At 34.6% G+C, this 23247-nt stretch overlaps 3 protein-coding genes across 6 annotated transcripts; 1 reads left to right on the top strand and 2 right to left on the bottom strand.

Moving 5' to 3' along the window:
- The first annotated feature begins 1342 nt into the window (after positions 1–1342).
- On the top strand, positions 1343–5214 carry LOC130954429 (ras-related protein RABB1b). Its single transcript, XM_057881167.1, has 6 exons — positions 1343–1585; positions 1689–1828; positions 2748–2830; positions 4264–4468; positions 4578–4646; positions 4853–5214. Exons 1-6 carry the CDS (start codon positions 1540–1542, stop codon positions 4943–4945), a joined length of 636 nt encoding a protein of 211 aa, XP_057737150.1. The 5' UTR covers positions 1343–1539; the 3' UTR covers positions 4946–5214.
- A 1193-nt stretch (positions 5215–6407) lies between these two features.
- On the bottom strand, positions 6408–13452 carry LOC130954499 (pentatricopeptide repeat-containing protein At4g35850, mitochondrial). Its single transcript, XM_057881246.1, has 13 exons — positions 13346–13452; positions 13098–13233; positions 12851–13013; positions 11916–11981; positions 11703–11800; positions 11279–11396; positions 10994–11200; positions 10457–10533; positions 8848–8941; positions 8310–8375; positions 8143–8220; positions 7928–8029; positions 6408–6814 (listed from the first exon to the last, which is right to left on the bottom strand). The coding sequence occupies exons 1-13, from the start codon at positions 13368–13370 to the stop codon at positions 6725–6727; spliced, it is 1320 nt and encodes a 439-aa protein (XP_057737229.1). The 5' UTR covers positions 13371–13452; the 3' UTR covers positions 6408–6724.
- A 4530-nt stretch (positions 13453–17982) lies between these two features.
- Positions 17983–22518, bottom strand: LOC130955626 (E3 ubiquitin-protein ligase RGLG2-like). 4 transcript variants are annotated; one of them, XM_057882530.1, is made up of 12 exons: positions 22294–22518; positions 21101–21421; positions 20510–20594; positions 20287–20427; positions 20082–20195; positions 19881–19978; positions 19514–19593; positions 19323–19428; positions 19096–19223; positions 18802–19015; positions 18408–18464; positions 17983–18310 (listed from the first exon to the last, which is right to left on the bottom strand). In XM_057882530.1, the coding sequence occupies exons 2-12, from the start codon at positions 21404–21406 to the stop codon at positions 18230–18232; spliced, it is 1410 nt and encodes a 469-aa protein (XP_057738513.1). In that variant the 5' UTR covers positions 21407–21421; positions 22294–22518; the 3' UTR covers positions 17983–18229. The 4 variants fall into 4 exon arrangements, with proteins under 4 accessions (XP_057738513.1, XP_057738514.1, XP_057738515.1 ...); XM_057882531.1 differs by having other exon boundaries at positions 21101–21418; positions 22294–22507; XM_057882532.1 differs by lacking the exon at positions 22294–22518 and adding an exon at positions 21967–22179.
- Positions 22519–23247: the final 729 nt, after the last annotated feature.

Here is a 23247-nt window from a genome sequence, read left to right as displayed (position 1 = left end):
CTAATCTCTAACATTATTACTATAATTTATTATTACTAATATCTAAAATTATTACTATTATTTTAATTAAATTAAAAAATTTAAAAATTATTAATACACTAATCTCTAATATTATCACCATAATAAATAATTAATCTCTAATATTATTACTATTATTTTAATTAAATCAAAATATTTAAAAATTATTACTAAACTAAACTCTAACATTATCACTATAATCAAATAATAATTTTTAATATTATCAATAATATTTTAATTAAATCAAAATATTTAAAAATTATTACTTCACTAATCTCTAACATTATTATTATAATAAACTACTAATCTCTAACATTATCACTATTATTTTAATTAAATCAAAATATTTAAAAATTATACTCTAACATTATCATTATAATAAAATACTTACACTAATCTCTAGCATTATCATTATAATAAACTACTAATTTCTAACATTATCACTATTATTTTAATTAAATCAAAATATTTAAAAATTATTACTACACTAAACTCTAACATTATCATTATAATAAACTATTAATCTCTAACATTATCATTATTATTTTAATTAAATCAAAATATTTAAAAATACAAACTTACATAATTAAGATAATCAAGATAATTAGCAATATGAAGCTCCACGTCTTTTATTCTTCTTCTTCTTGGCATTGTTAATTAGTGGTGCAAATTTTTTTTTTCTTCAAACCGGTTTCATTGATGGATGAATGATGGAGAGTGAAAGTGATGAAGGTGGGGTTGGAGATGAAGAACTAAAGTGAAACGAGGGCTGGGGTATTCAGATAGATGGTATACAAGGAGATGGGTTTGGGTTGTTACATGTTTGATATGTGGTTGGAGTCACAAATCAAACAGTCTAATTTGTATACCTGTCTAGTCTCTAATTGGACCGTTCGATTACTATTCTTTAAATCGAACCGTCCGATTTTTTAATTACAATTGTAATAATAATCACGTGAAGTATCCTGCATTCTCATAACCCGGTTTTACATTATCTTTTTCTCAATATCAAAAATAAAAACGTACCATGATCACTTATTCCCTTATTTTTTAATAAATTATTAAAATTTTAAAATAATAGTTATTTTAATATAAAAACTTAACAAAAATATTTATAATAAGATAAAATTAACAAAATATTTATTATTTTTATTTTATATTATTTTAAAATAATTAAATATTTTTAAAATATTAAAAAAATATATATTTTAAATTTTAATTTTAAATTTTTTATTATTTTTTATTTTTTATTTATATAGAATCAAATTAATCAATTAAACTAATAATCTAATGACCCAATTACTTGACCAATTCGATCCCCGGACTGACAACTATGCCCGTCACGCCACTTCCCTTGTTTGTTTTCTTTAAAAACCCCATTTATCGCACATTCCCCTTCTCTCTTTCTCCTTGATCGTCGTCTTCTTCATCACTCTCACTTCTAACTTGTCACTGACAGTAACACCCACTCAACCACCGTTACTTTCTCTTTGCTTCTTCTTCTTCTTCTTCTTCGGCGCCATGTCTTACGATTACCTCTTCAAGTACATCATCATCGGCGACACAGGTTCTATTCTCTCTCTCAAATTCAATTTCCTTTTTCTCTTCTCTTTTATCCATTTCCGTGTTTGATTTTCTCTTATTCATTGTTTTTATCCGGTGCGGCGCAGGTGTAGGGAAATCGTGCCTGCTCCTGCAGTTCACCGACAAGAGATTCCAACCCGTCCATGATCTCACCATTGGCGTTGAGTTCGGTGCTCGCATGGTCACCATCGATTCCCGACCTATCAAGCTTCAGATATGGGACACTGTTAGTTCTCTCTCTTATTTTTGTGGTTATTTCTGTAAGTTAATTATGCTTTTCTTTATTCCTTTTTTGTTCTTGTCGTGCCTGAAATTACTAGTTGAGAACTGATCTTACATATTTTGCAGTAGGACACTGGAATTGATTTTAATCGTTTCTAACTTATGATTAGGAACAAGGGTCTGTATTTGTTCATATCTTTTGAGGTATTGAATTTGTTTAGGTATAAAGGAAAATTAAAGCGCAATCTATGCTTATATATATACACGCAGAGAGATGTCGGACAAGCTATTAGGGTTTGTTTGGTTACTGTCTTTGTTTTCGATGTTTCTGATTTTGTTGAATTTGTGAAGGAAATGGCAAAAACATAGAAGATGAGTACATGATTTTATTGTTTTTATGTTTTGTTACAAAATACATAAAATAGGAAACATGTAAAAAGAAAATGAAAATAATAAAATATAAACTAAAGAGTGATTCAGGATGAAGTTACCTTAAAGTTGTAGTTAGTTTTTGATACTGATTTTTATTTTTCCTTTGTATATTTTTGTTTAAATATTTTTTAGCGTGAATGGATATGATTAGAAGTATCATTAATGCATTTCAGTAAGATATGCTAGGAAAACTAGATACATAAATAATATTTGACCTGTTTAGTATAGCATCAAACATTTGATCCACAGTCCGGCATTGCCAGGTATGATTGAATCAATATAGTAAGAATGTATTAATTGCTCTGCTTGATCGTGACATTAATTCATATTTGTAGAATCCAAATACACAATATAAGGTGGCACGGTTGTTTTTCTAGGTTTGGGTTATATAGAATTCTTAGTCATAACTTGTTTCCAAGTCTCTTCTTTTATGTTATGGTATTCAACAATAGTACATGAACATTGATGCATAATACATTGTTTAACCGTAGGCTGGGCAAGAGTCATTTAGATCCATTACTAGATCTTACTACAGAGGAGCAGCAGGAGCACTTCTAGTTTATGACATTACTAGGTGGGTGATGCTTTATGAATTGTCTCAGCATGACTAATGCCAAATGTTATATGATATGACCCTTCAAAATGAACATAAGTTTCTTCTTGTTTTTCATTTTTGTGAATGCTAACTCAACTCTCAAGTGATCTGAGAATTGAGATGTTCGTAATGGATGTGACAAATGTGAAATGCTGTCCAGTTACTTCTTATACCTTTTCTTATACCTTTTCTGGCAGCTGCCTGAAGCATTATTATTGTCTTAGGCTTTGATAAAGTTTTTACTTTTTGAGAGTAGCTTATGAAAACTGTCTTTTAAAAGACAGCTATTGTGTTTGGTAAAACAGTTTTTAAAAATTAAAAAAATTATAATAAACATATTTATAACGAAGAATATTTTTTTTTTCAAATTTTAGAGACCAATAATTTAAATATTTATTTGATTTACTCTCTATATTAATATAAATAGAGTTATCATTAGTCAATAATAAAGACTCACTTTTACAAATTACAGAAAATGGGACACATATCTCAAGTAAAATTATATATCTATATTTACATATGTATATATATGTTGTTATTATAATTTTGACTAATATTCATAAAAGTTGGTGTACAAAAATTTTATGATTGGTTTCCATAAATCAGGTCTCCTTCACGTTTTAGAGAACAGAGAAAAACAAACATCTACTAAAAAATACGAAAACAACGCACAAAAAATAGTATAAATAGATAGAAGTTCATACCTAATACATGATAGAGATGTATTTGTGTTGAAATTGTGAAGATTAGGTTGAAAAATAAAAAATATATGAAGATTGTATTAGAGTGAATGTTAGGTTGAGAAATTAGAAATATATGACTATTTCAATGGCAATATAATGGCAGAAAATATGTGTGGAAAAATAAATGAAATCTGGTGTTAATAATTAATAATGGTAATTTTAAATATTTATTATATTAGATTTTTTTTTAATTTTGATAAGCAGAAGCCAACTTTGAAAAGCTCCCTCTTAGGTGCTTTCAAAAGCACCCCTAACTTTTAAAAGTAACTTTTAAAAGTCGTACCAAACGCAAAGTAAGATACTTGTGCTTTTAAAAAGTACAAGCACCTCTTCAAAATGCTTTACCAAACCCAGCCTTACTCTCGAGTATTGATCATTTGAGTTTTAGTATAGTTTTGATTTTTAAGCCACCTTATGTAATTTTTTGTTTTTAAATTGCTCATGCGAGGGGCTCTGATACTGCTTTACAACATGTTTTCATGGTCAGTACGGTTTTTCTCCATTTATGCATGTATGCAGTGCAATTTTCTTCAATTCAAAGCAATGTGTCCCAACCTCTTCCATGTATTTTTCAGGATTGCAGTGGTCTGATGTGTTACCTAAATATGAGGTTGATCCTTTTCTTAAATCTTTCCTTCAACTGACTAGAAGGATTTGTTTGTTGATTAGGAGAGAGACTTTTAATCATTTAGCAAGTTGGCTGGAAGATGCTCGGCAGCATGCCAACCCTATCATGACAATCATGCTGATAGGCAACAAGTGTGATCTTTCTCACCGAAGGGCAGTGAGCAAAGAGGAGGGTGAGCAATTTGCAAAGGAAAATGGACTTCTGTTCTTGGAAGCTTCTGCTAGGACAGCTCAAAATGTGGAAGAGGTGATTTATCCCAATTAATAGCAAGACAAGACCCTAAATTCATAACATATCCTGTATGCTACATTGCCCCATGGATAATGTGATTTTTTCATTGTTCTATATTCTACAGGCCTTCATAAAGACTGCTGCAAAGATTCTCCAGAATATTCAAGAAGGTGTCATTGATGTGTCCAATGAGGTAACTGTCAACTGTCTGTTTCCTGTAAAAAGCTGTTGCACTATCTCAAGTGTCAAATTTTTGGTCCATACACACACACATGTATTTACGTGAACCAAAAATTTATTTAAACCTGTTTTATTCCCCAAATGTGAAAAGGAAAATTTTCTGATGCCATGTGTGGTTCGTTGACTAAAATTAGCAATGAATATGTATTGTTATTGCAGTCATTTGGTATAAAACCAGGGTATTTACGTCTCCAAAATCAAAACGGTGCAAGAGATGGAACTGTTAGTACTGGGGGTGGCTGTTGCAGCTGATTATGAGAAACTCTGTAATCTTTCTGTGAATTTATATCTGGAATTCCCTATCTGGAATTCCCTGTGATAAGAGAGTAAATATACTTCTAGACTTGCCATGGAATGAAACTTTTGGATAATACTGCAATCTCATGTATAGATCTAATCTCAAAAACATTTGACTATATAGCACATCCACTGATCCACTGAATGAATGTTTGGAAAATACCGTCTGTGGTGTTATTTAATGTCAAATGCCATTGTGAAATTCTTCCACTCCGGCTTTTATATTGGAATGGATTTTTTCAATTTTCTTTTCAGTTGATGTTGTGAAGTGTGATTTTACACCATATAAGACTTTAAGCGAAACCAAAGAAAAGCATATGACAACAAATCTTGTATTATTATATATCCACCCTCCCTCTAAGTCTTATCTTTTACAAAAAGAAATCAATTTTTTTTTTGCAGGATTAATAGTCAAATTAGTTTTTGAAAGATAAGGCATTTTTCAAATTCGTCACTAAAAGATTTTTTCAATCAAATTAGTCCTTCAAATATTATAAATTAATCATATATGTCCTTTAATTACTCCATTTACAATTTTTGTCAACAATTGATAATGTGAAATGTTAATTGATAGCATACATGACACGTAACGTGTTCAATTAGATGTTGACTAAATATATTTACAAAAATCTATCAATTTAGTCACTAGGTTATATTAAGAATAAGATTTTTATAATTGGAGAAAATGATTAAATTAATAAACTTTTATAAATATATTTGATCAATATTTAATTAGACATATCATGTATTATATGTTATTAATTAAAGTTTTACATCAATCTTTGAAAAAATTTGTTAATGGAGTGATTGGAAGACAAATATAATTAATTTACAATCTTTAAATGACCAATTTGATTAAAAAATCTTTCAAAAATGAATTTGAAAAATACCTTATTTTTCAGAGATTAATTTAACTATTAATCCATGCATGCTGACGGTATTGGAAAATTCATCAATTAGGGTATTGTTGCAAGGAACTTCAATTATAACTTATAAGCCAAGTGAAATAATAAATTGTTGGAAAAAAAAAAAAAAAAAAAAACTAGATGGTCAACAGTTTTTTAGCTAACATGTAACAACTAACAAGATTTCATTTTTTACTCTCCTTTAAGAAAAGCAGAGGAAGTAATATTTGATTTCTTTGTTTTTTCTTGCACTCGCTTCAAAACTATTGGCCATGTAATATGCCTTTTATTCTTTTGCGTGGGGTTGTGCACCAAGAGTTTTTAACCAGCATAAAACTTTAGGGTTTGACACATTAATACATGAAATGCTTATGCAAATGCAACCTTGAATAATACTTATCGATTTTGTACAGATATAATCCCCTCTCTCACTTGGAAGCAAAACAAAAAAAAAAAAGAAGAGGAAGAAGAATTAAAGAATACTTTGTAGAAGTTTACAATTTTCTTATTACAACAAAACTAAAACAATTGCAATTATTCTACAACAAAGAAACCATTAAGAATAAATACGTGTACTATCAAATTGAGAGCAAAAAGGTATTACAACCTAGCAGCTATCTTTAAGAGCTTAGCTCAACTTTCTCTTGAGAAGAATCACAACCATGAGTGAATCATCCATAGGAACCCATACCAACTCATCCATGAATTGGAGAAGGAAAAAAACAAAACAAAAACCACCGCGAATTAAGCATTCTTCCTTCAACATAATAAATACTTTGGCAGCTAAAGGCTTTAAGGATAATATATGAAGACCTTAAACCTCTACAATTCAGTTCCTGTTCCCAAACCTCGAGCGAAGGTTATCGTAAGTTTGAGAAACCAGCAAGAGTCTTGCATCATTTTCAGGTATCTCACGCTCCTGCAGTACCAAATAAGTGAAAATGTTAACCAATCAAATAAGAGGACGGAAAACTTCATCAGCACCAACTCCAAACATAATCATATATTGACTGAAACAACTCCATTAGGATTTCATTGAGTAAAAAATAAGAAGCTTATAGTACTCAAATTTAGTTTTGTAGTATCATACAAAAGTTTGATTATGTGAGTACCTGGCAATTAGTATTTAACTTTCAGGGATCTTAACCGTATAATAGAAAACTTAAAACTCCACTCCCTTCAACTTTTTTACATACTGTGCATTATTTATTGGGGAACTATATTCAAGATCATGAGTACTTTACCATACCCGGAATGTAAAATTTTCTCCCCAAAATAAAGAGAGAAGATTATAAAGAGGGAAATTTTTACTTCTCTAGTTGGTACAAAGAAATCCCTAACATGAAGTAACATGATAAATCAACCATACCTGACAGATATTTAAGGGGTAGTGAGTTTGGTTTCTAGTGGTATTGGCATCAGTGTTTTTTTAATACAAATCTAGTTTGAAAGGAATGCTAGAACTATATGATTGCTTTGCAAGTTTATTGAGAATAGAATTACTTTGCATCCATGAATTTAATTTTGATGCACTGTCAGTGTAAAGTAGTTTTACATGTGCATCCAATTACATAATGACACATGAGTAAAAATAACTACCTTTCACATTGACCGCGTGAATGGTCATCCAAAAGAACGGATGTGATTGCATGACTATGTAAAACTACTTTACACTATCAGTGCATTAAAATTAAACTCTTGCATCTATATGGTGATATCCTCATGATCGGTTCCATAGTGTTCCTTTATCTTTAGCTGCTGATATACAATATACAAAGGGATTGACATGCTTCTTTGTGTCTGTTTGAAGATGTCTAATCTCCTTTTGAATTTTTTTCTTATTTTCTAATGAAATCTTGTTTTCTTACAAAAAATTAAAATGATACTCATTGTTATTCTCAACTGACATAAGAAATTTTGCAACTTCCATGCATTCTACAACTTTTAAAAACTTTACCACACATGAACATACAAACTAACAGGAAACAATATTTAAAAGAACACAAGTTTATGATTGAGGAAAATAGCTTACTTTTAGGCCCTTGTAATATGCCTCTACTGCAGGAAGGATAGGAGTAACATTACGAGCTCGCATCAAGTCCCATATGAAATTAGCAGTAGTGTATCCACCAGTCTACCATTTGAGAAATAAACACCAGAATATACATTTTAAACCCAGGGGAAGAAATATAATTTATCTTATATGAAATATATACAAAGAGGATATAAACAGAAAAGTTTGCATACCTTTTCACCAGCAGCTATAAGCAGGAGATCACTTCCCGTTCTAGGATTTAACGAAAAGTTTCTTTGGTTCATCGCTACCTGCATTTATAAGCGTGTATTCTAAAGTTGTTGAACAAATCAGAAAATCCACTGTGTAACCAAGTTGATAAAGTAGCTATGACAATTACCAGTGCATCTTGAGCAATTTGCATTCCTTTCTCAGTGTACCCAACCATTGCCCCCTCTGCAAGTGTCTGCAGCCATATTGGTTTGCATTGTAACCAAAATTGGTATTCAATAAATGTCAGATGCTGAATAAGGAAAACACCATGACTACAACACCAAAAATTGAAACTACTATGGCAATTAGACAACAAATTGCCGGCCACATGAACTATTAACAGATGTTGAAAGTTTCCCCTTCTGGTATCCATTATATATGCACTACCGTAATTTGATACACTGGAAAACCAATGTATCTAGAGACGAAATTAACAAAGTGGACAATTAATTGATACTTGACAGAATAAATGCTATAGATGAAGATAAACAGAACTAAGGAGAACAATTGCCATCTTTAAAATTCACACATGCCCACTGCATTGTAATAAAGGTCATTTATCCATATTCATAAGGTCCTTGAGATTGTGCAAAGAAACACCAGCATTCTTTGAATTACGATATTAGGTACTGAAAATCACAGAAACTGTACATAACCAAACTCACCACAAAAAGATCTGCAGCTAAAGGCTTTCCTGAATTTCTGTAATCCTCTAAAGTTTGACGAGCACGCTCGATATCTCCTGCATTGCAATGGCACCTGCATAGTAATGTTAATCAGAGATACTGAACTATCTTATAATGGAATCAGCAAAAATAGATATCTATTGAATAAAACAGGAGCAAGGAAGAACTGTCCACTCTAGAGACAAAACATGTTTAACTTCTAACAGTATTTGCTAAGTTCATCAAGCATAACAGAACCAAGTTGACCAAATTTGATGGTTACAAGTATTTACAAGCAATTCATAGCCTATTTTCAACAGGAGACTCTAATTGGTATCATCTAATGGCTTTATATTAAATGAAATTGCAACGAAACTGAGGAAAGAAAGCAGTTTCAACTGATAATAACTAACGATGTAATGTTCGAGTTCATATTATCAATATAAGTCAATTACCAATGTCACACTTAATATTACTAATATAAGTCAATAACTAATGTGGTGCACTAGTTGCAGTCTAGTACAGGTCCAGCCAAAAGTTATCATTAACATAATAGGACACTTAGAGCAAAACGACTCTTACCAGCTTCCATATCTACACTTATGCAATTTTGTTGATTAACAAAATCTAACAGAAATAACAATAAGAAATAAATCATAATGAGTACTTGGTGCCTTGCTTATTGGAATATTTTGAGGTAGGCTACAGATCACGGGGGCATTACTACTTACTTTAGACATGATTGCTTAAGGGGTGAGCACAGAATATGCTGTTGGACTGCAACATTAATAATAATAATAGTAACAGATTAAAAAAACAAACACTTGTTTTTCTTATAAAAGAATAAATTCTATTAATGTGAAGAGGAGGATATCATCAGAAGTTTGGAGGATAAGATAACCTCAATAGGGGAAAGGAATAGACGAAACATCAAAACAGCAAAGCTCTCCAATCTCTCTGTATATTAGAGACAGGTTTCCCTCTAGCAGGCCATGTGTCTTGCACCGCCTATCCCACAAAACTTGCTTATTTGGATCCAATTAAAAATACAAAAGATATGCTCCATCCAAATACACCAGTGGCAAAGACTGCTTTGTCATAAATATTTTGGCTTCCTTTCTTTCTCAAAACAAAGAAACCTTTTCATTTAAAAGCCCTTATTTTATGTTCCTTGGTATATGGTTGAATGGTTGTTTAAATGAAGTATCCAGTTTATGGCCTCCAGCTTAGATTATGCACAATTAGGTCCCAAAATTTTAAAACTATGCAATGAGATATCAAATTTTCTAGTGCCTGTGTTTTCATCCTTTTGTTTGATTTCTTGTAAAATCTAATGTACACAGCATGTGACATCAGTACATCAAAAAATCACAAGTCATTGACAGCCAAAATTCAGTCTAACCTTTACCAGGACACACTAAAGGACAGTAAAACAGAAGTAAGCAATCAATGCATAAGTTATTCATATAATTAGTGTAAGCAACCATAAACTCCATGTAATGGGGTTGGTTGTTTACATACCAATATAAGTGTATAGTTTCATAATATACATGGTTACAATCCATTTGCACAGAACAAACTATAAATATAATAACTGAAAATTAATTACCTAATTATTTGCATCATAATAAAGCCATCGGGAGTTTTTCTATCCTTGCTCAGTGTATCCAAAAGGGTTTCCATCAACTGCCACAATCAGATATTAGCCATGCAAATCTCATACGACACTTTAAAAACAAAAATAGATATGAAACAATTTGAAAATGAAATCAACTTAGAGCAAATCAATAATGTCAACCAGCTCGAGGAGAAGAATACCACTCATTCCTCTTCAATCCAGTTTATATATAAGAAAGAAAGAAAGAAAGAAAGAAAGAAAGAAAGAAAGAGGTAAATTAATAAAAGATGGATGAATACTGAGATAAGTATGTTTCAGAACTAACAGATAATTTGAATTTATTTTTTAATCCTGATAATACATGTGTTTGTTCCCATTCATGAGTATGACCATAATATATTAATTGATTTTATTAGTTCATTGTACAAACTAAAAAAAAAAAGAAGCTTATCCTAGAAGGTTAAAGAAAATCTAAGAAGCAAGAACCATCTAATTAGATCTCAAGAGATGATGATTGATGACAAATACCTGAACATTCTTCAGGTCTGCAGCAGCATAAAAAGCAGTATGATATGCTGTTAGTGCCCTAACCAAAAATAATCGTCTATGAACATATTCTGCTGTCGGTAAGTTGTATAACTCCTCATCTGTAACACCCATCATCACATTTTCTGCATTTTCACTGTCAGTTTCAACTGAAGACCACATCTTTGACCTCTCCACGAACTCAATAACCTTTTTCCACAGAACAGTAAGGTTAAAAGTCACTACAGCATAAATGATGTCAAATCAAGGAATGGATAAAATAACTACTTTTGTATCAAAATCATCAGGAACAGGTGTTTTGTTCTTGTGGGCAATTATAAGACCAGCATAACAGAACTTGTTTAATCCTAGACCAGCTGCAGTCATATCCCGGACAATTGCATACCTGCATCAATAAATTTTATATGAATTTAATATTTTGAACATTACTATAAAATACTTGATGACTCTAATATGAACATATAGGTAAATAAGAAAAGACTAGGAGCCTGAATTCCTCAACCTTACCCAAAGGAGAACAAATAAAGTAACAGAGAATTGCTTAAAACCAGAAAGTAGAAAAAGCAAATTTTAATCAAGAAGTTAATTATAGCTAATAAAAGAAGGGTATTTATTACCATTTACAACATACACTTCGAGAAAAAAAGGGAAATTATATTAAAATTACAAAAGCAGAAGTATTATAGCGTACACTCGGTCTAAGCGTCCATCAGCTGCACAAGCGTTTAGCAAGCAGATGTAGGTTTGCACATTTGGCTTTACTTGCATACACTTCATCTCCTCCAAAATCTTTATCCAAAAGGAAACAAGAAAACCATTATACGGCTAGCGGGAAGACAGAAATAACTTCTAATGTAGTAGATTTTTTTTTAAATGTCAACAACTACATGGCAATGATAAGTACCTGAACAGCTTGATCAGAGTTCCTGGATTTCCCACAAGTTGAAATTAGAAAGTTGTATAAAGTAACCTATGTATCAATAAAAGACAAATCATTGATTCAGTGATACAAAAACTGAAAATGGAAGTGTATACACCATGATTTTGCTCTACTTATAATAGGATAGACTTCACTTCAAAAGGGATTAACAACAAAGAGGCACGACACTTCCGCAAGTAAAAGAGGAAATAGTTTTCATTTGATTCGTTTGGGCAGCGTTTGTTCCTGTCTCTACGATGGATATACAGGGGTGGGACAAAAGACAAGAGACATTAAAATTTTTATGTCATGGGACAGGAAATTTCTGTATTTTGATGTACTTCCAACAGGTCGGGATATTGGAGACAAAACATGGGGACAGAAATTATTTACAACACTACCTCACTGGACCACCACTGAACAACCGCTGACAGCCACTAGCGATATTTCTGGTGGCCAGCAGCAGTTGACCGGAAAGGGCAACAATATGCAAACTTTTCTTGTGTGTCTTGTTTCTCATTACTATCAAACAAGATAAGGAGAAATACTATTCGTTTCGTGTCTATATCACCATTGTTTCTGTCCCTCTAAATATACAGTCCGAACACTATGTTTGTAAGAGGGGAGACAAAAATTGAAAGACTGAGACTAAATTAAGTCTCTTGTGTTTAGTGTAAAATGTACGTTTACGATAAATATGAAAATTGAGAGGTAGATTTGGAATTTGAAAAATTAAATGCGAGTATTTGTAAAAAGAAATATTAAAGTTTCAGTCTCCAGTCTCAAAAATTTCAGTCCCTCAGTCCCAGTCTCACCTCCAGTATCCAGAAACAAATACTACCTAACTAACTTGATTCATAACCCAAAATAACAATACAAATAAATATATACAAGTAAACATAAGAAGAAAAAGCACATACATCAGGAACCAAACCCATGGTTTTCATTTGGTTAATGAAGAAGAAAGCATCCTGCAATCTAGACCCTTTCATGGTTCCAACAACAAGGGAACGGAAAGTGTCACGGTTTGGCATCACCCCATCAAGCACCATGTCATCATACGCATCCCTAAGCAAGTAATGCCTACGCCAACCAAGAAATAATAAATGATGTGCCTCAAATTAAACAAAACAGGGGAAAAAATACATTTTTGACAAAAAAAAAAACCTTCTTTTAGCTGTGAGAGAACCCAAGACAGTGTTGTATTCTGCGACATTGTCAGCGTAGTTTCTCTTACTGTACTCTTCGGTGGAAGCCGAGAAGTTTCTCGAACCCACCACCCGACGCAATGATCCGCGACGAGCTGCAAAATGGGAATAAAAATAAATCAGGAAAAATAAAGAACGTAAATTTGAGATTAGGAAAATTAATGTTTGCTTTTGTTTGAGAATGGAGAAAGAGGAGGAAAAGAGTGCCTATGAGAGATTGAAGGAGTTTCATGGCAATGGAATCAGTTCACTCCAGTTCCTGTCTTTGTTTCTCCCTCACTCACTCTGGAGCTTGTAAAACCCTTGGGATTTGGATTTTTGGTGTTATTTTTTAACGGACGTTATCTGTTTTTTTAGGTTTTGGTTTTGGGCTGGATGGGCTAGAGTTTGGGCCTTGACATGGGCTATGATTTCTAACCCACACCCCCAAAAAATAACACTAACCATCCAACAGCTTTTCATCACCATTTCATTTATCATCATTAAAGAATATGTGAATTTTGTCATAAAAAAAAAAGTAAATGTGAATTTCGGTCCAAAAAGACTGCATGTCAATTTCTATCTTTTTCATTTGGTAGTGTAAGGATTAAGGATCAGATTATGCAGTGAAAGGCTTTGGTTGAGGGGTAAAATAAAATGCTTCTTAATATGCTGCATTTGTGTCGAAAACTTGACAATAGTTAGGTAGTAGATGAAATCCTTAAATATTGTATGTGTGACTGCTTAAGGTGTGTGAGATTGTGATGTAATACCTTAAATTGAGAATTGTTCAATTTATTTGATAAAAAAAATTATATTATGGAAAAAATGAAACAGGATCAATACATTATAATTATCGGTTAACTAATTTAAATTAGTTGAATAGTCAATTTACTCATCCACTTAATTAAGTGTTAAGCTAATTAAATAATTCTACTAAAAGTTTGAATAATTTTCACTATCATACAAACTATATTATTTTTTTATGATAAAGTTGCTTACTCTATTATGTCAAATATAATTATTTTAATAGTATTACTTTGTTATAAAAATATGGGAAGTAAAATATATAAATGTATAAATACATGATAATAACTAGAAAAATTTATCTAATTAAATAAATCTATTAAATCCTTTACCTATATACACAAAACACAAACTTGTTACGTGCATGTGCAATTTGTGTTATTAGGTAAACCGTGGGAGCCAACTACGGTTTCTACTCTCTACATAAACTATGGCTGGTAGGGATGGATTACTCGTGAAAAATAATGGCCGTAAACCGTGGCTGAGTCCCACGGATTAGGAAGGAAAACTGGCAGACATAAACTGTGGTTGCCTACCACGGTTTATGAAAAGGAGGCATTCAAAGGTAAACCCCCTTGCTTCCCACGGTTTACGTGTTTAGTAGTATAAATACATAATTCGTTGATACTCATGACGGATCATTTGGGAGGAAACAAACATTTTGTAGCTTCTTCTTGGTTGAGAGAGTTTGAGAGAGAGTTGTAGGTTTTGGTGAAGTTTGGGTGGTGGAGGCATGAAGAATGAAGCTCGCTTGTACCGACTAAATGGCGTTGCTCACGTGGCTGGATCTATCGACGACGAGGTTAGTTATTATTATTATTATTATTATTATTATTATTATTATTATTAATATTATGATTATTTATATAACTATTATTATCTTATAATTATTATTGTAGTAAAATTATTTTATCAATTTTATTTTCATTGTTATTATGAGTTGATAGTAGTAGTAGTGTCATTGTTACTATCATTATTTTTGTTACTTTTATGATAACGGTAGTTATCATTATTACTTTTATTTTTATTACTATTGTGAGCTGTTAGTATTAAAAATATTGTTATTGTTAGTAGAGTTATTCCTGTTCGTATTGTTATTATTCCTATTGCTTCGTGATTGTTTTAACTATCATTAAAGAAAATAGAAAACCAATGCCGGTATCTAATAATTTTTTCTAAATTATGTTTGATGTTATTAGTACTGCTCGTATGTTTAGGGATTTTGTTACCCACATTTTGCAGCCTACTAGGGTTATTAGTGGCGTGAGAAGACAACAAAATATGCCTTTATACGAGCGAATCATACCATATCTAGAGACCGCAGGCTTGTATCATTTAGCTAGGCTGAACAGTCACTGGTTCTGGGTTGATGAGTCTCTACTTAGCGCATTTATTGAGCGGTAGCGTCCTGAGACCCACACCTTCCACATGCACTTTGGTGAGTGCACTATCACTTTGCAAGATGTGGCATATCAGCTTGGTTTGCCGATCGATGGGGAGCCTGTTAGTGGGTGCCTGGCTGACTTTGAGAGTCTGATGGAACACGAAAGACCGGCATGGGTCTGGTTTCGCGAGTTGTTTGGGGAGTTACCTCCGCAGAATAAAGTAAAGCAGATGACAGTGTGCTACACATGGTTCCATGAGAGGTTCCGGGTTCTCCCAACAGATGCCAGTGAGGAGACCGTGCGTATATACGCGCGTGCTTATATTTTGATGTTGTTGTCCTCTCAGCAAACTGGGTCCACCTTCGTTGGTTGCCTTATTTGGCATCGTTGGACGAGTTGGGAAGATATAGCTGGGGCTCGGCGGCATTGGCCTGGTTGTATAGATGTCTCTGTCGTGGGACAAATAGAAATGTTGTTAACTTGGCCGGGCCACTTCAGCTTCTACAATCTTGGATTTTCTGGAGGTTTCCCACTTTGAGGTTTAGTGGGTTTGATGGATTCGGGTTTTGCTTGCATCCAGGTACGGTTTTATATTTTCGTTTCATAACTTGTTCAACATCATATGTTCTTCTTTGTTAGTACATGATTTCAATTAAAATTGTAGGTGGGCTACATATCTACCGAGAAACGATGCAGTGGGTGAAAGAGTCATGTCTGCACGCCTTTCGTTGGATCGATTGCGTGTCCACGATGTGAGTCATTTAGTTATTGCTCTTACTTGGACTGGTTTAGATTAAATTTTATAGTCTGACATAACTGTCTGATACAGTTTGTGTGGGAGCCTTATTCCTCTGCCGAAGTTGCTGTTGTTATTTATCCGAAGATACTAATTGACGAGCACCGTAGGTTATGGACGGCCATCACTAGCCTAATATATTTTGCTGCGATTGAGTGGCATCAGGTGGATAGGGTGCTACCTCAGTTCGGCGGTGTTCAGCATCTTCCTCAGCCAGCTCTGAACATAGATTGGCTACATGCCAAGGATGGCAGGGGTGGAGACCGATGGTTCCCCAGATATTTTCAGGAGTGGCATGAGCATTGGGAGAATCGGCTTTATTCAGTCATACCGGTCGATCGAGTCCTTGACCCCGGTCCATCAGTTGAGTACTTGGACTGGTAGTGCTGTGTGGCCCACAGATTCCTATCCCCAGATGTTGTATTTTAGGATCCGAGGCCGATTGTATTGACTGAGGAGGCTCGTCACAGAGGGTCGTCCCAGGCCCCCTCCAGAGTGCAGGTTTACGACAGACCAGATAACAGGCGAGTCGATCGGCGTCGCAGTATAGGCACCTATACCATGGATTGAGAGTGGCGATGACTGACCGACCGTTTAGAAGAGGACCAACCCGCTACTGATGATGGAGATGTGGTGGATTATCGTGTTCCTCGTCGTAGAGCCAGACGACAGGCTCCCCGGGATGGTCGTGGACGGGCTCGAGGTGGAGGACCTTTCGTTGAGGATGAGGGTACTCATCACGGTGTTCGTGATGATGTAGGTGGTTCGGCTTCAGGGATGGATCAGCCCACCTACGACGTGGGCAGTAGCTCTCAGCTGTTTGGGAGTTTTGAGCCACAGGCATTTGCTAAGTTTACTACCGCGGCTGTCGGGATGGACATCGATGATCCTGTTAGTCAGTCAGAGTTCTTTAGGGATATAGCAGACATACTCAGAGATGACGATACGACCCATTATAGGCCACAGATGTTCGAGGTTCATTCCGAGTTTGTTGATCAGCAGCCACATATTCCCGATGTTCAGCCTCAATTGGCCGTTGACCTCAACGAACCTGCAGCATCTCCTTCTGACCCATGGTTCGCGTTAGGAGGGACCCCAGCTTCAGCATTCAGTGCCGCTCCCCGAGAGACAGCAGCATCAGAGGCGACCCAGAGACCAAGGAGGGTGAGGCGTCCTCCTTTGTGTGGGACCGAAGGTCACCTGCTTGGTCATTTTGACAATGACGACAGTGACACCATTGAGGATTCTAATTAGTTTTGTCTTATATTCACGTCCTGTCGTCCTATGTTGGTTTATGTACTTAGAATGATGTTTAGGGTTATATGTTTTGGACTTGTGTGAAATGTTATCTGCTATTTATTTGATATTTATATACGTTTTACCATCTATGGTTACGACCTATTTCGTCACAATTATATTAGAATTTCACTCCTCATAAACCGTTACAACTCACAAAGGTTTATGTACATTTTCCTTCCTCAATAAACCGTGGTAGCTTGCCACGGTTTATATTGATTCTCATTCACAACAAATCCGTCCCTGCCAGCCACGGTTTATATAGAGAGTAGAAACCGTGGTTGACTCCCACGTTTTACCTAATAACACAAATTGCACATGCACGTAATAAGTTTGTGTTTTGTGTATATGGGTAAAGGATTCAATAGATTTATTTAATTAGGTAAATTGTCCTAATAACTAATTTGATATTGATTTTTTATATATATTTATACAATATTTTTGCATTCCAATAGGATTATAGGGATAGTAACTAGTAACACATTCAACAAAATTTTAAATAAAATGACTTACATTATTCGGACTGGGAGATTGGAAAGACAGATTCATATAACAATAAAAACATACTTCCACAAAACCAGTTAAACAAAAATTAATATCTTTTCATCATCTTTTTATTGGTCATTAGATCTTTTCAACAGCAATTTCACACTGTACATGTAGAGAGTAGCACCACATTACAACTTACAACTCAAACGGCAGATGAGGTACCACATTTCTTCGGTGGAGACACATTTGATCTAAATTTGTACACAACCAAATCTAACCCTAAAATTGAATTTAAATAAAAAAATATTCAAAGAATTTTAGCTTAAACCAAACAAGTTTCTAATAAAGCTTAATTCTGGTGTGAATGATGCTCCTGCAGATGGGGCACGTCTCGAGATCTTGTCCACATTCGCAACATGTCTGTCATGCAAAAGATAAAAGGTGTCACATGCACTCTCCTTGGAACCTTATTAGAAATCAAAATAATTAGGCAACAAATTCAACATTTTATTCTTACCTGATGACCACATCCAAAGGCCAGGTCTTTTGCATTGTTCAAACATATGGGGCAAATCTGTACATAACCAACTTAATTCGTTAAATGTACATTGTCACAACTGGAATAATCAATGCATAAGATGAACGAATTCAAATTCAGTCTCTATCCTAGGCCCTACACCACATATCTACAATATGAACAATAAGAGTTGGAAAAGAAGCAACAAAACCAATCAGGTAACTGATGCTTTCTACACAAGTCATCTAATTTCTTAATTGAAGCATGGGAAGATCATGCCAAATGAAGGAAAAACTTAGGTCACTAAAAGCAAAAGAAACCCTAGTTTCTCGGAAAGACCTGATCATGGAACATGACACGAAAATTAATAGCAGAAACATTTTTTAGTTTTTACCAGATTGTCATAATTCGGAGTTGGGGCCGGATGAGTCATGCCAGATAGGCTGCTATCACTCGGATAAGTGGGAACACTTGGCTCAAAATTAGCAGCATGAGGTTTTGAAGTGCCAAAAGATGCTGATCCGTAAGGTTTTGAAGCACCAAGAGATGCTGAACCATGCATGGGTGGTGGAAGGGCAACTCTCTGTGGAGCATTGGCTTTCCGAGTGCTACACAAATTATAAGCAGAAATGAGTAGATGGAATCTATATTAAAACCAATAGAAACTGTGTGGAACCAAAAAACTTACCCAAGTAGATTAAGCTCTATAGCTGCCTTATACTGAGAAGGAATTTCCATCAATGCTGCAAGAGCAAATGCGGCCTCTTTTCGTGAAGGAGGAATGTTCTTTGACATAATCTCTGTGAAATTCACAAACTAAAGAAGCAAAGAGAAAGCCAGAATATCAATATCCACTAACAAAAGTATGTAAGTTATTATTAATAAATAAATATGCTGTACATTCTTTGTACGGACCTGAAAATTATCGAAGTCCCGAGCTGGAATATTGTCATCAAACTCTCTCATCATGTCCCAAGGTCCATCTCCAACGCCAACCAATATGATTGAAAGAGGATATTTACTGCGACAAACCAGGCACATAAGAAAATGTATTTTATGTTTTGACGAAATAAAACATTCTAAGGCAAAAACTACCGCACAATCACCTTGCCTCAACAATGGCATCTACAGTCTTCTGTTCCTGTGGACTTAGTCTCCCACCTTCAGTGTCAACACTTCTTGTAACCTGCATCAGATATTGTTGGAAGTTGGCATATAGATGTAAGATAAAAAAGATTGTGTGTAAATCATACACATTGAACGTCAAAAGGCAGAACAAAATCCCACCTCAAGCACCTACTAAGCCTAGGCTTATGTTTGTATTAAAGCAATATGAGGAAGATGAGAAACTTCAAGGTGCATTGCAGTTGAGAGAGGGAACAAAAAGGAAGAAAGAAAGAACGGAAGGGAAACAAAAAATAATCGTGGAACTGGAGTCCTATGACTTGATATACTGGGTTTAGAATAGAATACCTGGCCATCTGCAATTATAACCAAAACATGGTACTGGCCTCCACTCTGCTCAACGATTGTCGTGGCCATTTCAACAACTGGTGCAAACGAAGTGGGACCTAAAATAAATCCATAAGTGTGATTAGGCTCAGTACTACAATACCTAATATGATTCATCAGACATCCCAGAAGATTAACAGAACATGGAAGTAGAAATATAACCTGCAAGTCGAATATGAGGAACAATTTCCCTGTACCGACTCAACACTTCCTCAAAACCATTGCAAAACCTGTCATCTGGATAGAAGCTGAAGACATCTTGATCATGTGTTGATGCTGCCATGATATTATAGCATCCACTATTAAAAAATTTAAACTTCAAAGAACAATTATATAATGGAACTAGTATTAGCTTTGAGAGAGATACCATCTCCAAATCCAAAACAAGGAATCAAGTTATCCTCATCAAATGCAGCCAATGTTTTCCCAAGAATAGATATTGCTTGTTCATATGGATTTGGAACATTCCCAATGTGATGCAAGCTTTTACGATTAAATGAATTCTTTCCTGCAAACATTATTCAGCAAACTTTTCGGTAAAACACAATGCATAGCTTCCAACTATAGCTTAAAAGTATACAAGACCTTACCTGTCCATTCATTGCTCTTAGTAAAATCGATACCAAGAATAAGATTGGAAGACTCAAGGCCTGCCCGTGCAAGAGCCTCAGTCACCTATACAGAAATATAAGCATGGAAAATGCTAGAATGTTAACAATTAAAATTTAAGATAATGTTACAGAATTACCAGTTTTCTTAAAATATACACAAGAAAAAGAGAAAGGAGCACCATCATTGACAAAGGAATTTAAAGAGTGCAAGGGAATACTATCACAAGCTAGGTAATGCTTAATCGTTTTAAAAAAAATGCGCTCATCAAATCTACATCTCTAAATTCATCAGGAGTATATATGTTTTTCCTCAGTGCATTCAGTTTATTGAAACTCAATGGCCACAACTGGAAGCTAGATGAACAGATAGCCATTCCCTAATAGTTTTAAGGGCAAGGCATGACAAGCTACTTTCAACCTACTGACTCTTATGATCCTAAAATCCTAATGAATTAACTCAAAAGATGAATAATGCCTGCAATTCAGAAGTCAATTGCACAGTTCATGATATTAGTCTAGATCAGCATCAGCTGATGAAAATAAATCTACAACGCTTAAAGCATCTCTTACCTCATCTATGGAATTGTAATTATCAGCAATTCTCGAATACTTCCTCTCTAACTTCCTTCTATTGTCGGGGCGGGTGACTTCACCACTAGTATAAGATTGTTCATAGCCATAGTTTTGAGTAGTAGGAGGAGGAGGAGCATAATAGGGTTGTGCAGTCGGATAAGGAGTTGGTTGTGGCTCATAGGCATGACCCCCCTGACCATAAGCTGGCTGAGGATATGAATTCCAGGAAGATGAAGAGGAACTTGAACGGCCATATGAACTCTGCCTCCAATTATTGTCCTGCTTAGAATTGTTTCCCCCCATCAACTCAATTGTCTCCTTATCAATACAGAGAACAAAAGCCAATCCAAATTAATCAAAAGATTCCGATAATTAAAATGAATTCAGAATCCAATCCAAGATGTATAATAAGCAAAATAAAAGTATCTTCTTCAAGGTTGAAGTTCTCAATTTCCAAGCAAACTCTCAATGTATTCAGACGACCAATTCGTATGAATCTCACCGACTTAAAAGAAGCACTTCCTCCTTAAGCAAACTCAATAATTACAGAGAAAAACAAAATAGCCGCCACATGTCTTCAAATTCAATCAACACACGGAAGCTCCGTTTTTGTTTTCCAAAACTGGATAAAGTCCAGTTCAGCAGGCAAAAGAAAAATTTTAAAATTACTAATAATGGAAAATACGTCAAATTTTAAACCTTATTGAACCGTATTAATTAAGATTTTAAGAGTCAACACGCTCAGATTCAGAGCCTGAACTAGAACCAAAATCCAACCCTAATTTCTCTATATATTATATAAGAATAATTGAAATTTCTAGAAAATAATTAATATAAGTACATAACCAGGCCAAAAGGAAAACCTTATGCCAAAAAAAAAATGGAACATCCTCAGATTCGGTGACCTCGAAAAGTAACCCTAATTGATGAATTTGCCATGAGAACTCAGCTTCAATTCTTGAAAATCATGAATGCAGCATGCGAAAAACAAAGAATATTAAACAACATTGCGTTGTAGAAGATCTGAACAGTGCTGACTGTTTCATTCAGGGAAAAACTACGTTTACAAAACAAACAAAAAAAAAAAAAAAAAGAAAGAGAGTTTTTGAGAAGAAAAGATAGGAGAAAAGGTGAAGTTGGAGTCAACGAGTTCGAGATGCGAATCGGTGGATACTGATTAGTGAAGATACCTTGGATTCGGATAACAGTGATGGCGATGGAGCATAGCGTTTTTGGAATATTCTGGATTTGTTATCGCAGTGCAGAGAAAGATAGAGGATCTTTGAGATTCGAATATAATCGATTATAGAAAACGCAAGAAACAAAAAGTCAAAACCAGAGAAATCAGAAAAGTAGCGGTACTTTCTCGTTTATGGTTACTTTCAATTTTTGAATTGTTTATGTTCAAAGTGATCACTGCTCACCGGTCGTCGATGGGGGGAACGGGTAAAGCGGCTTCAGACTTTTTTTAAATATTTTTTTATATTTTACTTCCACTCTGGTTAATCATTATTAAACTAATGAATAAATGACCATTTATACCCATGAGAGATGAAAACGCTGACATTTGTACCCATGAAAGCTCGAAACTAATCTTGTACCCATGATAGATGCTGTCCGTGTGACAAAAGTGCCCTGGCTTGGATCTGAGCTTGGTTCGTGGGTTTCCGAACCTACGTGGCACTCCCAACCTCCCCCCCTCCCAATCTGAACCAACCATTCACCATCATCATCTTCATCTTCATCTTCATCTTCTTCACCATCACCATCACCATCACCATAACCTCCATAACCTCCATCACCATCACCTCAGCACTGCCTCAGCCACCTCCCTTCACCACAACCTCCGGCGACAACGACTTTAAATCGAATCAGCAGCAGTAGCGGCATTAGCCGTACCAACAGCTTCCCGCAACAACAATGCCATCGAACAACTTGCAAAGGTATTGACATAACCCTAATGCAATCATGTCTCAAAATTCTCAATCAACCATGAAAATAGAACGGTAACAATGAGGGTTTTGGAACAAGGATAACTTACTAAAACTTGAAAAGAACAGAGGAATGGAGCGGCAGCAGTATTAGTTTCGTTTAAGCACAAACAACCCCACGGCCACCACCACAGCAGCAGCGATTTCAGCACA

Source organism: Arachis stenosperma, chromosome 10 (genome assembly GCF_014773155.1).
Source record: "Arachis stenosperma cultivar V10309 chromosome 10, arast.V10309.gnm1.PFL2, whole genome shotgun sequence".
Classification (NCBI taxonomy): Eukaryota; Viridiplantae; Streptophyta; class Magnoliopsida; order Fabales; family Fabaceae; genus Arachis; species Arachis stenosperma.
This window is presented reverse-complemented; position numbering and strand designations above follow the sequence as displayed.